Genomic DNA, 17801 nt, shown 5'->3' with positions numbered 1-17801 from the left:
ATAGACTTTTTTCAACTTGTGTTATATTAACATCACAATTTCAAATTCAAACCATTAATTACTTCAGTACTTGCACAGAATCAATTTATTGCATTAAATTGGATTTTTATTTCAAAACTCTCTGAAAACCTGAATGGGCGACAGGTAGGGCTGGGCCATATTATACCGTTCACGGTAATACCGGTATAATGTTAGGCAACGATAGGAAAATGAAATATCGCGATAGAATGGGAGTAAAACGCGCATGCGCAGTGCCTTTGTTTTCATACGCACATGGCCGATTGTTGAGGAACCAGAATTGGTTTGTAAAAATGGTGCAACTTCCGTGATGTGGAACTGGTTTGGTGTTTGTCCGTCAGATACACAACAAAGCACATTTTTTTGCAGAACATGCAAGCGGCCGTTGTTATTCTCGTATTTGTCGGACTAAGATGCTCTTAAATCTGGGAGTAATCTGGGTCCTAAACTCTGTATATTTGACTTCAGGTCAAACAACACTGCAGCATCACTGAGAGTTGAAAACTGTCTAAATTCTTTCATCTTTAATAAAACGATCAGCATTGCTGCTTTACCAGGTGTAACTATGAAGTTTAACTTCCAGGCATCCATGAAAACAAAATGTATTACATTTAACGGAGTTAGAAGTTAGCAGGAAGCTAGCAGAAGTTAGCTCGCTAGTTTCGCTAGTTACCTAAGCATGATATTGCATGTTCTGACTGAGAGATTTCTGAAAAAATTCAAACGTACAGCTCTGCTATCACTTCCAACATAAATGAAGACAGGAAACTAAACAGCAGTGACGTTTGTAGGGTTACTGAAGTTGGGCTAGCTGGTTGATGTCCTACGTGATCGCTAGCGACACAGCTATGTTAGCATAACATAAACAGTGAAGCTGGAGGACGAACACTAACACTTTTCCACTTATAAAAGTTAACGTGAAGGTTCTTCATGGTTAGAGACAAATGCAATCGCATGGCAGGATGCTGTAAACGGACCAAACTTCAGTCAGGAGAACAACTGAGATAATCCATCCACAATACGAGGTTAGTCATTAATATACTGCAGCAACATGGAAATAGAGCAGCTGCCAGAGAATTCAACATTAATGAATCAATGGTACAGAAGTGGAGGAAGCAAGAAGAATGAGTTTAATAAAGTTTGATTTATCTGACTGCTTTGTTTCACTTAATGTGCCTTATAATCCCGTGCACCTTATGGTCCGAAAAATGCGTACTGCACACTGCAGTTTAATGTTGCAAAGCACCTCTTTTTAACTTCAGTGGATATTATACATGGTTATGCTCAGGATATGTCAGCCCATTTCTACTGGAAATGCCTTTGGGTTAAACTTTCAGCAAGGAATTTGCATTTGCACTGTTACATTTTTATAAAGCTTTAATGTACATAAAAACCAGCTTCTTGTTTAAGTGAAAATAAATGGAAGGTTGTCTTTTTGCGCTAGTAATGTTGTGGAGTTGTATTTTGTCTCGCATCAATTATATCGTCAGTTATATCGTTATCGCAAATTTTCAAATATATATCGTGATAAATATTTTTGGCCATATCGCCCTGCTCTAGCGACAGGTACATCAAAAGTACCCACTGTGTATGTGTACATAACATCTGAACAATACCCTATAATCAATATAACCCAGTAGTTTTTAGTGGCTTTTTTCAAAATAAAAGCTTCTAATCAAACAGACATACTTACCACGAAGCTGTTTAAGTTTCAGTTTTTTGTTTTTGTTTTTTTAATTCAAACATCCTAACACTCATGTATAAACTTTACTTTTACTTTTCACAGTTTACATACATTTGTATATCTACACACATTATGTTTGGCAGCTTTAAGAAAATTAATTGTTTAAGTGTTTTACAATTGTTTTTATTTTCTTTGTTGCATGCAGTCAAACCTTCAATTCTGCATTAAAAACACAAAAATTGAAAAACAGTTGCTTTTGTTCGCTACGTCCAGTGACTACTCCAGGAAATGCTGTGTCCCAGGTTAGCAGTTTGTTTAGAGTGAACAGAAGGGTAAGCGGAAAGCTAAGACGTTGCCAGAATCATAAGATGTACAAGCATGACAGATTAGCACATTTAGGCAGACTGAGTTAAACTGTCATTTCAATGTATAGTCAACACAGATGGCTACTGGGCCGGCCAAGCTGTTCCAAGGAACCCAGCTCGTTCGAGTGTGTCTGTGTCTGTGTGTGTGTAAATAAGCTTGCAAGTACTTTTTTTTACCACTAACGGTACCCACAGCTTATTTACAGACACTTTACAATATTTCCATCTACTGCCCACTTTTATTCCGATGTTTGCGACAGACACTCCAGGTAAAGATGAAACCAAACAGAAGACCAGGTGTGCGTTATCCACAAACAGCTGCCAATTATGTTTGTAATAATATTTTTGCCCAGCCTGGCCGGCCATTTATTTTGATTAATTTGGTGATAAACTCCACAGGAAGTTGGTTTTTTTGGGGGGGAGGTTTTATCTTTCATGGAAAACAAAATTTACAGGGGTTTCTTGTTTTTTTTTGTTTTGTTTTTTTACATGCTGCTAAACATTTCTTTTCCAACATTAGTTTCACGTCCCTGAACACAACTGTTCATCTCTCCCATCTCATACGTAGTGATTTGTGGCCATGAATTCAAAATTTGTATTTTCCGCTTCTGAAAGTTGGAAAAAGTGACACATTTTGGGGTGTCTCGATGCATGCTCACTCATCCAGGTAAGTAAATCCCAAAAGGTTGATTCCCATTTTCAGTGGGAGAAACGTGAGAATTTGCATATTAATGATCAAGGAACTGACCTCCCAGCCCATTGTTCATTCAGTGGTGCTAGTTTAGTCATTGTGCAATGTACTATTTATAAGGCTGGGGAAACCTGCAGTCAGCTGAGACCGAAGAAGTCACATGGATGAGTGACGAAAGCTTTCTCCCACTGAAAACGCTACGTCCAGATGAACAGAATCAACTTTTGGGACACATTTTGGGGTTGTCTGTGGAGCAAATGATTTTGCACAACCAGAGGCAGAAGTTCAAGTCCTACATGTCACAGATTTGTCACATCATGTTACCTGATTAGGTTAAACTACACATGGTTTGGGTTCAAATGCAGTGATTAAGCTCTGAGAAGGTAACACATCTTTACTTTTAGGGCATACATGTTAGAGATACAATAGATTTCCATGAACACAAACAATATCAAAATCGTTAATCATTAATTATTTGACATTTTTCTATAAGTTTAGGTGACAGAGTAATGTCAAACAACATCATCGACACTAGTTCCTGCTTATGAGGTCTAATTATTATGTAGCGCTACCAGCAGAAGACTAAAGAGCATCATGGTGAACAGAATCAGTAGGCTGTATCCTCCCATCATTGGTAAATTTCTGACAGAATCCCCTCAAATATCCACTGACATTATTTTTTCCCAACACTGGTGGGAAAAGGGGGTATGTGTTTTTCCAAGTCTTAGAATAAATCTGGTGTCTGAAATTATCACTTAATTAGTTTATTAGAGGAAAAAACACGAGTTCTTCTCGGCCTCTCCTTTGCGCTTTTTTGTTTTCTTAATTTGCACCATCAGTCTGGCAGAATTCACATTTCAAGACTTCATTTTGAATCCCAAGAAATTAAATAGTGATAATTTTTCAGAAGCATTTCTGGCATTTATCTAATAATTTAATCCACGAATATTGAATGGAAGAAATGACTAATGATTAAAATTGATATGGATAATCCTGATGACTACAGTGAGATTAAGAAATAGGCTGCCATTGTTCAAATCTAGAGCGAAATGCAATTGAGACCCTAATGGCTAAAACACTGAATTTCATTCTCATCCATTACACTTGTTAGTCAGTGAGTGAGAGCAAGAGAGCTGCCAGAAATTCTATTCATTTCAGTGTCACCTCCAGATGGTGTAAATGTGTAGACTGTAGTAGTGAAAATATGGAGGAGGAGGCCTGTAATAGACAGAGCCACAGTCTGCCTCTTATTCATGTACTGCAGCAGTCTGTGCATCTTGTAACAAGCTCAAATAGTCCATCACGACTTGAACTGGATCCCAGTTTAGTCATAGCCGATTGTTACAGATCTGACAAACAATGAACCAGAGTAACACTCCAGATTTGAGTACTCATCTCGACTTTAAGAAGAGGCACGCACGTCCGCTGGAGGCTTCCATTCATATACCCGACTCTGCTGACGGATTCCAGCCTACATCTGAGAATGTAATCATACGATGAGCTACGTGTGATAGCGAAGCATTTAGCGCAGGGTTGAATCATTTCAAGGTCATAAAGTAAGTAGGATGGCTCTACCCAGTATGAACGCTGCTTCATATCAGGCTTGAATTTTGGTAACATGACAGGAGAATCAGCTTTCTCTGCTCTTCACTGCCTTCGCCATACAAACAGCACTGTGTCTCTAAAAATAGCCCTAAAGCCCTGGAGCAGGGCAGCCTGAACAAGGCCGCCCAGCAAACAGAGAGAGAGAGAAAAAAAAAGAGAGACCATGACACCACTAACAACTTGACTTCCCACTGCACCACTCAGCTGAATCCAGGGCAGGAAAATCCACCTCTAGATGCTGCTGGAATGCATGTCAATAATGAAAACCCAGTGTGGACGAATGAGTGTCAGGACCACAGGAACAAATGCAGCCATGGGCACGCATATGCGCCAAAAACACCATCCACTCTTCTGGGAAGGGTTTTCCCAAACCTTGGGAAGTGGGACTTCCTCCCACTCAACCACAAGAACACGCAGAAGGGAAGGTTGTCCCGAAAAAGAAAAGGGTCTTCCTCAAAGTATTCACATAAGTTATCTGTAAAACACCATTTTTGATGTAACACTGAAGGGACCCTAAGCTTTCTTTCCTATTATATAGTGCCACAGAGGATACTCGTATCAAACATGACCAAAATTTCATATGATGAGGTCATTGCTCAAGTAATTCCCATGAACCAAAGGCTACTTCTGGATCTGTAAAAAGCCAGCAGCTATTCACAATATGGTCATCTTATGCTCAGAAGCTCCACCCACCTCATGTTCAAAACCTTCCGTTTATGACAGGCAACCAATCAGAAGAAAGCTGGAATTCTAAAACAGCATATGCACGAAAGGTCAGGATGATTTTGAACTGTAACTCATGCAACGCTACGCTAACAGAGTCATAGAATAAAAGGGTAAAAAATGGTTTTTACTGAAAGGTTTTTCTTTCAGTAGAGTGAAGGGCCTGAGCATAAAACTGTGGACCCAGTCTGCTCCAACAGAAAGCTCAAATTGAAGGTTGCAACATATGTAAACGTGGGAATAAAACCAGCCTAATTAAATAATTACATTACATACCTGTCCCTAGCCTAACTGATCATACGTGGGAGTCTATTCATTGTTTCATGTTCTGCCACACAACATCTTGTCTTCTTTTCTCAGAAACTGTGTCCCAACCTCTACTCTTTTCCTCCAATTCTCCATCTATCTGAGCACATACTACCATAAGGGTACAGTATTTAGCCGAAATGTGTTCTGTTCAGACATTTATGGCCGGTATTTATATATTCTTTTAGATTTTTATTTCACTGAGCGTAATAAATGGCTGAAAAAATCTGGAAAATATACATCTTCTTACCTCACACCGAAGAGAAGCACAGGTCTGACATTTGCCTCACTTCTACTCTCTTGACTAGTGGCTTCCTATTAATTCTCAATGATTCAGTGGCTGAATGACCGGACCACACTACCACCTGCCAGCAGTGACCCTTTTGATGGCTCTAATGCACCCACTCCATTCCTCACATCATGTCTTCATACCTCATTCTCATTTATCTCTCCTTTCTCTCCCACATGAACAGCCAGCTAGGCAGCTAACCAGCTTTAACTTAGCTTAGAGAGTTAGAGTTGGTTAATTATGTCACTCGTAAGCACACATACGAACCTTTATTTCAGAACAAGTTGGGATACTGTGTCAACAAATGATTTAAACTCTATATTTAATTGAAAACAGCACTAAAACAACATATCAAAGGCTGACAATATGACATTTTACTGTAAGGACGCGGGTATGTTGACCACTGTGTTGCATCACCTCTTTTAAGAGCACTTTGTAAGGGTTTGTGGAATTGCTGTAGGTCTGAACACAAAATCTTTCCCCTTCTTTCTGCTTCTAAACAAGTCAAGGGCTCCTTTGTTCTATTTTTCATTTCATTATGGAGCAAAGGTTTTCAGTCGATGGCAAGGCTGAATTGCACCTAAGATGAGTTTAACACTTGTACTTTTTTGTTCATTCTGATTATTATCGGCCCACGAAATGGTTGTCATCACAACCATTTGCACCTATGACCAATGTAGAATTCCCAGTTAACCTAACAATCATGTCCTTGGATCGTGAGAAGAAGTGCCCAGAATGGTCACCGGAGAGCTGGTTGATTTGAATCCACTGTGCAGCCCAAGTACATGTTTAAAATTGTATTAATCATGGTCCCACAGTCATTTATTATTTTACTAATTATTACCACTTAAGCATATTTACATTTTTGGAGGTATTTATATGTCACAAGCTTAAGACAATGTTTAAAAGAAGGACTGCCAGTCTTTTCCTCAGAGTGAGGAATGCTGCATATCCTAATGCAGCGGTCCCCAACCTTTTTTGCACCACGGACCAGTTTAATGTCAGACAATATTTTCACGGACCGGCCTTTGAGGTGTCACAGATAAATACAACAAAATAAAATGATACGACCAAGACAAAAACTGTGATATTTTGTAAATATAATAATAAACGCGGATTCACTGTGTAATTGTGTAACTTAATCAGCAGCGTCCTCCTGAAATGCGCCAACAACACTAAGAGTAACATCCTCCTCTCTGCCCCTTAATGCTCTCTGGTCGCTATTGTAACGTGTAAATATTTCTTTCAAAATAAGATACACAACTACAACACGGGAAAAGACCCAGGGAAGTTAATGATAAAAACAATGAAAACCATACATTTCACACCCGAGCCTCAACTCTCGCGGCCTGGTACCAAACGACACACGGGCTGGTACCAGTCCGTGGCCCGGGGGCTGGGGACCGCTGTCATAATGTAACGCTGATAAAATATCAGTACTTTGCATCAGCAGATGCTAAAAGCCAAAAAGTTTGAAAAAACTTCTACATTTTAAATGACTTCCAAATAAATGTATTCTGTTCTTTATTTATTGTAAAATCTTACATGACAGCAGTTTAGACAGATTTCTGAAAAAAGAAAAGAAAAGGAAACGTTGACATCGGTTCACAAAGGTGAAGGGAAGAAACTTCCTGCCAGCAGAGTGTCACCCATCCTTTATGCTTGTCTCTGTCGGTTGCTTTCAGTGTAGGAGATTGAGGAACTGAAGCTTATTGTACTGCAGCACGCTGTAAATTACTCTGAGAGCTTCGCATAAAATGGAAAATGGAAAAGCGCAGTGATCCGGTGAGCTCAGATACCTAGCCGCCACCTGGAAAACACTTACAGGATGCTTATTAGAGCGCCCTTAGCTCAGCCAGTGAAGCATGAGACTCCTAATCTCCAGGTCACAGGTGCCTTTAAATTTCAAATGCACCCCTGGATACTTCTACATCATTACAAAGAATTGATTTATGACACCCAACGCATGCCAAGTTCCTCTGGTCAGGTGTATTTTTAGTGAACCGACTTTGCCTTAAACTATTATCTCAACCACCTCGACTTCAGCTAGGGTTTTTCAAGACTGCCTTAAAAAGTACACCTGTGTCACATTTACTGCTGCCAAAAAAACGTTTTCTGTTAATGGAAACAATGGTGCAATGAACACCTCATTGCAAACCACAGGTGGCAGAGACTCAAGCAACAACTCCTCTTCCAATAGCTCTCCAAACATTAAAACTGATGGTTTGATGGAGCAAAAATGACTCTATGGCCCGATAATGGCTGATTGAATCACTGCAGTGTACACATCACTGCTCAAGTATTTCTAACCGCTGACATTTTGTTTTTAACCCACAATTCTGCAAAGTCACCCAAGTCACACACCTTTGGAAAAAACCTGCAAAAACTTTTCCATGACATGGCATGCCAATTCATGTGAAGCGAGGTGGATTATGACGTATATGAGCGGGTGGAATGAACAAAAGTACTGACAATAACGCGAACATTTTTTCTCTTTGATAAAGAAACAAACCAAGCCCGTTTTGCAGACACGTTGATGTTTTGAAATCCGTGAAACATTGTCAAACTTCATGCTGCTGCTAATCAAAAGAAAACCTTCAGTTGCAATCCATTTAGAACTAATCATTGCAATCAGGGAACTGGCTCATTGAGAAAAAGTAAAATACATAAAAAGCTTGAAAAGAGGTGCAGAAGAAGCTCAGCAGAGACTAAAGCTCAATTAAATTAAATTCTATTTCTATAGCGCCAAATCACAACACTCACCTCAAGGCACTTTATATTGTAACGATCATACAAAAACAGAGAAAAAAAACCCAACAATGAGAGAACCCCAATGAGCAAACACTTGGCGACAATGGGAAGGAAAAACTCCCTTTTAACAGGAATAAGCATTCAGCAGAACCAGAAGACAAAAACAGGATGTCTGCCTCCCCAATCCAAACTGGGAACTGGTTCCACAGAAGACTGGTCTGAAAGCTGAAGACTCTGCCTCCCATTCTACTTTCAAATATTCTAGGAACCACAAGTAAGAAGTGTGAGAGCGAAGTGCTCTATTGGGGTGATGCGGTATTTTGAGGTCTTTAAGTTAAGATTATTCTAGAGAAATTCCTCTACATATTCTTAAATGTGGTCCAATTTAACCTCCTAGGACCTGGCGTCCACATATGTGGACATCACATTTTGGGTTATTTAGACCAAAATACTCAATTTTGCTCTACATGGGCCTGATATCCACTTACGAGGACATTATACTGCTACTGTTCTATCAAAATTTTAAACGAATATCCTCATATGTGGCTCTTATTTTTCTTAAAAACAAAAATAAGGTAAAAAAAAATCTGGTAATTCTTTGTTTTTACATTCATCGGGCCCCAATATGCCCAAATATCAAAGAGAAATTAAAAATGTATGCTGTGGAAGAGTTCGGGTCTTAGGAGGTTAAAGGGAATCGCCACCCAGAGCAATTGGCACTCTTAATTTGCAAAAGCCGTGTTTTTATCGAGGCGTAATGGTTTTTATCATTTGGTTGAACAGCAAATGCAAACTTTTGTGAATCCTGCTAAAGAAGATGACTGTGTTGCAAAGAATGATGCAACGTCTTGCATTTATAAAGTTTTTGTTTAGAAGTCTCAAGTATCCAAAAAACAATAAGCCTGTGTTTAATGCATTCCTGTTCAACAACAACACTAATCAAGGGGCAAAAACTACACGCAGGTTATTCGTTTTTCCGTACTGATGGAGCAAACTACCACATACACAATGAGCCAAAACCTGCAAAACCACAAGCACGGCTGATAATTTCAAAAAAGTAAAACAAAACAAACTAACTAAAAAAACATATCAACTTTCATCGACACAATTTAGATACAAAACAGCAGCATTTCAATCCTCATTTCTGAAACACAGATAACCTGAAAAGTCAGCGTGACCAGAAATCTTGGCAAACTGCTGTTTGAGAGCATTTGAAGGGTGAGGTGACAAGCTGGCAGCAACCGGCTGATTCTGGTCCCTCCAATCATCTTTGTCACCCTGACAACTCAGTAGAAATGTGTCTCATACTCAGTGCTAAGCAACAAATATTTTAGGCAAAGACTTTAGATTTTCAGGTTATACCATCAGGGCTCTGTCAGTACAAATTTATTCTGCTGGATTTCAGCACAAGTTGGTCTAGATCTCATGAAGAAGCAAAAGACAACAAGACACAACCTTAACCAAAGAAGAACTAAGGCAAGTTATCCATAGGTGCTTTTGGTTCCAGGGAAGTACCCCCTTATATGTGTCCACAAAGCTTAAAGTGGTTACATCAAAAGTCCTAAAAGCCCCATTTGTGGCATCTTTTTTAAGTTCTTGCCTCAAAGGATCCTCTTGTGCTGGAGAGAACCTACCTCTGAGTGGCACAAGTGGACACTGATTGGTCTAGATTGGCGCAACACTGCCAACCACCATATTAGAAAGGGAAAAAAAAAATCCAGGTTTGATATTTGTTGTGTCAGCAGCATAATAAGCAGACCTGGCATGCAATGAACACCGAGTTTAAATCTAGATGCAGATGTCCAACTCTGCAGGAGCAGAAAAGTTTTTCAGAGAAGAGACACCAAAGTGCTTTTTTTAAGCATCACATTTGATGGTGATTCCAAATATGCAGTTTTCATCTTCCAATGATGACCGAAATCAAAGTTAGTTTACATAATACTTCAAAATAACTGCCCAAATAAATGCCTGGAGGCATCGTGGGATGACTGCCAAGAGGAGAGACTAGCTTCTACAAGTCCACAAATAGCTCAAAAAGATGAAACAATACAAAGAAAAATGGATGAACAGTAAAGTCCAGACTAATTTGAGTAAATATGAAACAAATTTAAAATGCAATTTTGATATATTAGAAGCTTTTCTTTAATTTAATGCTGCCATTTCCTCTCAACTACCCGGGGCATCCACACAGAGCAAAGCACCGTATAAAGAAAAGGGCGACGCTGTAAGAGGACAAGTAAAAGAAAAACACCCTGCAACCAAAGCAGATCTCATTTGGTGCCATTTCTGGGTGCGTTCTTGGGTACTTACAGGCATATGGTGGTAATGCAAAAACAAGGGATTCATTAGGCGGGCTTTTGGAGACTTCTCATTAGCAGCACCATGAGCTGTGGTTCGCCTCCGGAAGCATTCCTACTGTTTGTGCCAATGCAGACAAAAAAAGGCCTTAAAGGTATGCAGTTCTCAGAGGACCACCCCAGTGGGTAGTTACCCTCAGGCAGTTCCCAGAACTGTTTGATCCTACTGGACAAACACTCTGAAAAAAAAAAAAAAAACCTGTCACACCAAAAATTGATGGGTTTGAGGTGTTTTCTATGGACCCAGCTAATACTGGTTTAGCACAGCTAGACTTGTATCAGTGTATCCGTTATGTGACACAAAAAAAAACTAAAAGATGCTTCAGATGGTTTAAAAGCTCTGCCTACATTGTTTGGTGTCCTCCTAGCACTGTCTACACCACAGTAGCATCAAACCATGAAAAAAGATAGAAAAGAGTAAAAAAAAGAATGTCACAGCAAGTTCAGGGCTTCTGTCAGAGTATTACTGGTCTAAGCTGGCCCACTGCTAAGCCTATAGATCTGATTTTCTTACTAACATATAAAGCTGCAACTGCAAAATTTCACTAATGTGTCTTATTAGCCTACGGTCGGTACCTTTGGTTGCCTTATTCCAAGAGGTCACCACATTAAGGCATTAAGACCCACATTAAGAGTTCACAAGCTTGTGATCCCCCTAGAACACCAGTATACCTGCTGCACTGGTGTGTATTGATGTAACGTCACTATTGTCATACAGTACCATTTGCCAAGGTGAAACGGCGAGCATAATGGCTTCACATTCCCAGAGATCTATCATGTCCCGTCTCCCTCACCTCACCCTCAACCTCTCACAGCAGATGGCTGCCCCTGCCTAAGACTAGTTCATCCTGTTAAAAGGGAGTTTTTCCTTCCCACTGTCACCAAGTCCTTGCTCATCCAGGGTTGTTTAATTGTTGGAGTTTTCTCTCTGTTCTTGCATAGTCTTTACAATGTAAACCATTTTGAGGCAATTTGGCGCTTAATAAATAAAACTGAGGGAAATGTGTTAACCACTACATGGACTGCTGTTGCCGTTTAACAGTTTGAAAAACTGCAAAGAAGTTTGAAAGAGAAAGATTAAACCAGTAGGTTCTCAGTCATCCAGGTCAGGGTAGACGTAGGAGCTTGTAAATAAAAAAAAGACGACAGGACTTCTTTAAGTTTGTGAAGACCTTTTATCTCTCAATTTAGAAAAGTCCCGTTACCTTCATTTTCAAGCTCTTAAGAATTACGTGTTCGGCATCCGTCAACTGGTCTCTCTTGATCTCGTTGCTCTCTGTGTATGCAGATATGTGCCTAGATCATCACATCTCATATCAGTCTGTGCCTCACGATTACCACTATATGGGGGTTCATACTGCTACATTAATTGAGTCCAACGTTAGGCTGTTCATGGGCCCTCGGGAGCCAGTAAAGCTGCCGGCGTTAACGACTTTCCTGGCAGGGACACTAAAGCTGCTCACCAGTTTGTGAATTACACAGCTGGAAAGTTAATAAACAATGACCCAATTATTTACTTTCTCATTGTGTGGCTATCGTACTGCGTGTAATACCAGCCAAAATATCAATATCAGAATTGTTTACTCCCTGAAAATAACATTAATTATTTAGAAATATTCAGTGTGATTCCCAAAAGGCCCCATTTCCTGTTTACATATGGATGTTAAGGAAAAATAAAATGATTCGACTTCATTTCGACGGCCAAACTTTTTGCACAGTATCGTCCGTGTGCAGGCACAGAGGGGGTGACACAACATCCCTGTTCTGAGAAGTTTGCTGAAACTTTGTTCAGCATTGTTAATGATTGCCTACAGTGTGGCATCTGCTCTCTGTTGCGCGCACACACACACACACACACACACACACACACACACACACACACACACACAGGCAGACTTTGTATTCAAGGGCCCTTTGCTGCTGATGCCCTGCCCAGGAATGTACAGCTGAACCTGCTCTCACATACAGTCCAGCTGATCCAACAGACACATATGTGCACACACGCACACACACATAGTATAAACAATTGAGCATGCCCAGCTATGCCTCTGATGAAGACTCTGAGCAATGCTATCACTTTAACCATGATGGGAGGAAATTGATTTCCTCTCCCACGCTTCAAACACAGCTAACTGGGTCAGAGGTAAAAGTAAAAACAGAAAGCAAGGCGAAGGGGGGCTTTGAAAATGAAAGAACTTGAGAAAACCGATGAGACAACACAACAACAACAACAACAACAACAAAATGCTCATCTATTACAGTCCTCCTAAAAGGGAAAGTTCAAAAGAAAGTGCAGCACTAGGTAAGTTTACAGCTCATGATGGGGCTGGGGGGATGCCACTAATGTTTACATCCTGTCACACTGTCACAAGCACAAGTTCCTCATTGGGGACACATGCACACTACTTTCTGTGCGATGACACACTTGCTGGTGGTAATTCGATGAAAATAAAACAGTTCCCACATGAAAGCGCTCACAATAAAGTCTGCTGATATTTTTTTCATGTCTTTGCATAACCAGGTCATGACTTCTGGAGAAAGAATCTGTGCATCACCTCTACAGCTGATATCTCCAAAACTGGGCAATTCGCACCAAAGAAATCAAACTGGAACAACAATACTTCAGGCCATATTTTATTTTCTGAGTCACATTTTATCCTTTCACCATAATCAGCCAGTTTCATTTTAACTCCTAATGTGCAAGTCAGTGACGAAGCACCACATAAGCTGAAATGATAACTTTTAACAGTGTAAACAAATGTCTGCTTTGTGATTAATTTCACAATCAACTGCATTAAACTCCTTTAGCTACAGTTCCAAAGAGAGGTACATCTTTGAGATTTCACCGCCACAGAGGAAGGCATGAATTTTATTTTCTGGGTTTGTTTGGAGCAAGCAGAAAAAAAAATGTGACAGTTTGCACCAACTGTGAAAAACTTGAAACTGCAAAGAGACTAAAAGGCGAGGCTTGGTGAGGCGAGGCATCGACTCGGGTCTACAAGACCTCTCCACTACAGTTCCAACCGCATAAGTACAGTGCAGAGAAAACCACAGCAACAGGGTACATGAAGGTATGTGAACTTCTCAGCAAACTGACTTTGACCTCAAAAGATCACCTGCCAGTTGCACTGCTGCTTGCAACTTACAAAAAAAAGAAGAAAAAGGAAGAACTATACCTTTTTTGGTAGGTGGGGTACCCTAACAGAGAGACTTCTACTGCTCTGATGTTTGGTTTTAAACATTGTAGCATGTGGCATCTGTAAATACAGGTAGATGCTAATGAAAAAGGGTAATTAAAGTACAAACCCTTTAAAAGCATTGCCGTTCCAGTTCCACACTGGCTGCAAAAGTCCTGCAGATTTACTGGATTTGGCAGAAAAAGTGCGTGAGAGCCAAGCTGTTGTACATGTGCTTTTAAAAGAGTCATCGAAACGTGGCACAAGTCATAAAAGTCATTCTCTGTTTAATGGATTCACTCGAGGCTAATTATAATCAGGCAAGGGAGCGGCCGTGACAACACCTCGCTCGGTTTCTTGCAGGCTGAAAGGATCTAATAACTGTTAAAAATGCAGAGATTACACAGAGTCTGAGTTTTGTTTTTAAAAACTGGTCTTTTTCAGTCACAAGGCTTCAGACAGATCTATTGGTCTCCACTTTCAGGTAAAAGCAAATCAGTCAAGCTGTTTCCCCTGGAGACAAAAGCACTTTTGACCGTTCATACAATTTTTGTTGTTTTTTTTATTTAAACAAAGCTGGTCGTGCAGGAATTTATAGTGAAGCTCCATCACGCAAAAGACGGGAAGAGGTGATGCTATAAAATCAAATGTTCTTGCTGTTCACTAAAGAAATGCTGAACTTTAAAAACAGGCAAGAACAAGCCTGTAAAGTTAGATAGAGGCCTCAAACATCCTTCCCATTTAAGGGTATAGTCAACCGGCTAGAAACACTGAGATCATTTCAACTTCCACATCAGCTCCACCGCTCAGAGAAATGTTTGTATAACTACACTTCCCCCTAGCTGCCTTACTCACCCTTCATTTGGCATAAACAGCAGTTATTCTCATTTTAGAATCTGCTGATCATTCTAAGAATAAGAGGAAATGCATGCATTGTATGCATATGAGAGATGCAGAGTTTTTTGTGTAGGGGAGGGTATTTGCATAGTACATACAGTACCTGCTCTATTATCATGAATGCTAGATGCATCGCGGGCCTCACAGAGAAGCACTAGGTGCATAAGTAAGATTGGCCATTTCCTATAGCTGTTAAAGGACTGTAGAAAAAAAGATAGCTTTAAACTAACTCATACATGTGTACAGGGTCTCTTACGCTGCAGAACCTCCGTATGTTCTCTCTATGCCTGTTTGGGTTCTGTCCGGCTACTCCGGCTTCCTCCCACAATCCAAATCAAAGTGTATGTTTGATGAATGGAGTGTGAATGGTTGTCTGCCTCTCTGTGTGTGACCTGCCCAGCCCTTACCCTGCCTCTAGCCCCATGGCAGCACCGCTCCTCGATTTGGATAAGCAGAAGAAATTGGATTCTACATCAAACAATCCACTATGCTCTCACCCATCACATAACGAAACGTTTGCATGTGCTTTGGTGGAAACTTTGTAGGTGTCTAAGACTGACATCTCTTGACGGCCAATATTGCCACTGTCAACAAATCAAAGTCTGAATCAGGAGGTTGGAGGATGGAGTTCTATCAGCACCAAGACTGGGGTTCACATCCCATTTGGCACTTCTTCTGTTTTTCAATTTTCCATAGGGGACTTTGACATATTCAAATATTCCCTCCATCCATTTATTCAATTCAACACATAGAGACAGACAACCATTCACACCTATGGGCAATCATCACAAGAATCCCCAGTTAACCTGACCTAACATTATACTACAAATGATCGGAAATGCACTAAGAAGCTGTTTGTCAGCTACCATTAAACACAAAGGAGAACACTACTCACTGCTGGGTGTTGGACCTGTAAACTGAGTGCGCCCCAGCTCCTATTACAAAAACTGCAGAAATATGCAAAGTGAATGGATTAACTGTGCAAACACCACAATGTAAAGGTAGCATCTCACAGTCAATTTAAAGCAGATCTGATGGGTGGCAACGTCTGGAGAATAGCCAAATACTTCCAAGTAAAGGAGGATTTTCAGGCTAAAATATGTATCCCTTCTCTTCACTTTTGCTTTCACCCTGTAGTTAAGCTTAAGCACAGAAATTGAATATTAACCCTGCAGACTTCACCCCAAAAGTGGATTTAGTTTTTTGTTTTTTGTTTTGTTTGTTTTTTAGATTGCAGTGTTTTATGAAACGAAGTGAAATACAGTCCACTTTAGGTGCATGCCTAAGCCAAAAAAAGGGGGGCAACACAACTGGCTTCATGCCTTTGTGTGTGCACATAAGCTAAAAAGTGTCTACTTCACAACTTCCTATTACATAGTAAATAATCTGTTCCAGATGGTTGCGAGCCTTCATAATAACTGTCATTTAATCAATGAACCAATCATCTCCTGGATGACTTCTTCTGGTTTCCGTCATTGCAAATTCAACATCGTCCAGCACTGAAAAACAACAGCTGTATTTCACACAGTCCTCCACCTGCCACCCCCCACCCTCTCCACGCTAACACGGGATGTGATGTCATAGGCGTTTCACTACACATAAGCTGAAATTGAATTGATGAACTGATGCCAGTGTGTGATCTGGCATCTGCTGCACTGTACGCTGCATGTCACCATTGGTCGGTCATGCAGATCCACAGATCAAAGTTCACTGCTTTATCAGGAAACCTGAAAGTGCTGCACCAAACTGTGGCTGGGGCTTCATCACCTATCTACCCAGCCAGCCAGCCATCAAACAAACAAACAAACAAACAGATCTGAAGCTGCAGTGATGATATACTCCACACGCCAAGTTTCATTTAGTTTCGACCAGCACCGCCATCCTGACTGACACTCAAAACGAACGCCGCTGAAGCGCAGAGGGTAACATCTCGGCAGCAGGAGCCCGGTGCAGAGTTAAGCTGGAGGCAGTGCACCTGGCTGCTTTCCCAGAGTTGTGTTTGAAAAGAGGCTGCTGGCCCTTTAAAAGCTAAGATGGTGTCCTGCAAGCTGCATTTGCTGCCTTCCGTTTCCTTCCTGCCTTTCAGAGATCACAGAGCATTCAAAATTGAACCTGAACTAACCTGGCGCACAGAGGGAAAGCCAGATACACAGGACACACACAAACACACACACAAGGAGGATTTTGTTTTCCTTTTTCTGCATTAGAATTAGAGGACTCTCGGAATGATGTTATTGCAATGCAATGAGGTCGCTGTTACAAAACTCTTCCACTAATTTGCAAAATAAACTGCCTGCAAGGACACACTTGTGACTGTTATAGAAGCACAGGCTATATTCGCTCACTGACAGTCATATTTTTGGCTCATGTTGGGTTGACAATGTCAACTCTGCTTGTGTACAGGCAGATCACCCACACAGGTAGATGTTTCTTCTTCTTTTTCTTTAATTCCTCCACTGACCAGGGCAAAGCCAATAACGTGCACTTACTTTCTTGTTACGGGTCTCCGTGTGCATCTCGGTTGCCGGAGCGGTGCAGCGGCGGAGGGGTGGAGCAGCAGGAGCAGGAGGGGGTCGGTCGGGGCTTTGGGTGTAGCTCTATCTGAATCAGAACTGTCAGGGAGAGAGAGGAGGGCTTTTTTGGGGGTGCTAGTTTTCCACCTTTACAGTCAAATATTTCGGGATATAGGAACACGATCCCTGCCTCTTCCAGTGTTTCTTTTCAGTTCATATCCGCGGCGTCGAAGGCTCCCTGTGCTTTTACCCCCCCAAAAAACAAAAAAAAAAACAGCCAGTCTCTCTGTGTCTCTCCCTCTCTCTCTCTGTCGGCGTGTTGTTGCCGTGTATTCAAGGGCTGGGCTCTCTCTCTCTGCCTTTTCCTCCTCCGCCTCTCCCTGCTTGTGACCCCACCCTGCGTCCCCACCCCTCATCTCTCTGTCA

The 17801-nt window shown here is 40.9% G+C and overlaps 1 protein-coding gene across 2 annotated transcripts in view; it reads right to left on the bottom strand.

Moving 5' to 3' along the window:
• The window catches only part of klf8 (Kruppel like factor 8), an 88452-nt gene that overhangs the window by 69122 nt on the left and 1529 nt on the right, over window positions 1-17801 (bottom strand). For both annotated transcript variants that reach the window (XM_012919144.4, XM_012919145.5), the window contains exon 2: window positions 17352-17474. In XM_012919144.4, coding sequence (XP_012774598.1) covers window positions 17352-17378 — 27 coding nt within the window. In that variant the 5' untranslated portion in view covers window positions 17379-17474. The remainder of the gene's footprint in view (window positions 1-17351; window positions 17475-17801) is intronic.

Source organism: Maylandia zebra, linkage group LG10 (assembly GCF_041146795.1).
Source record: "Maylandia zebra isolate NMK-2024a linkage group LG10, Mzebra_GT3a, whole genome shotgun sequence".
Lineage (NCBI taxonomy): Eukaryota > Metazoa > Chordata > Actinopteri > Cichliformes > Cichlidae > Maylandia > Maylandia zebra.
This window is presented reverse-complemented; position numbering and strand designations above follow the sequence as displayed.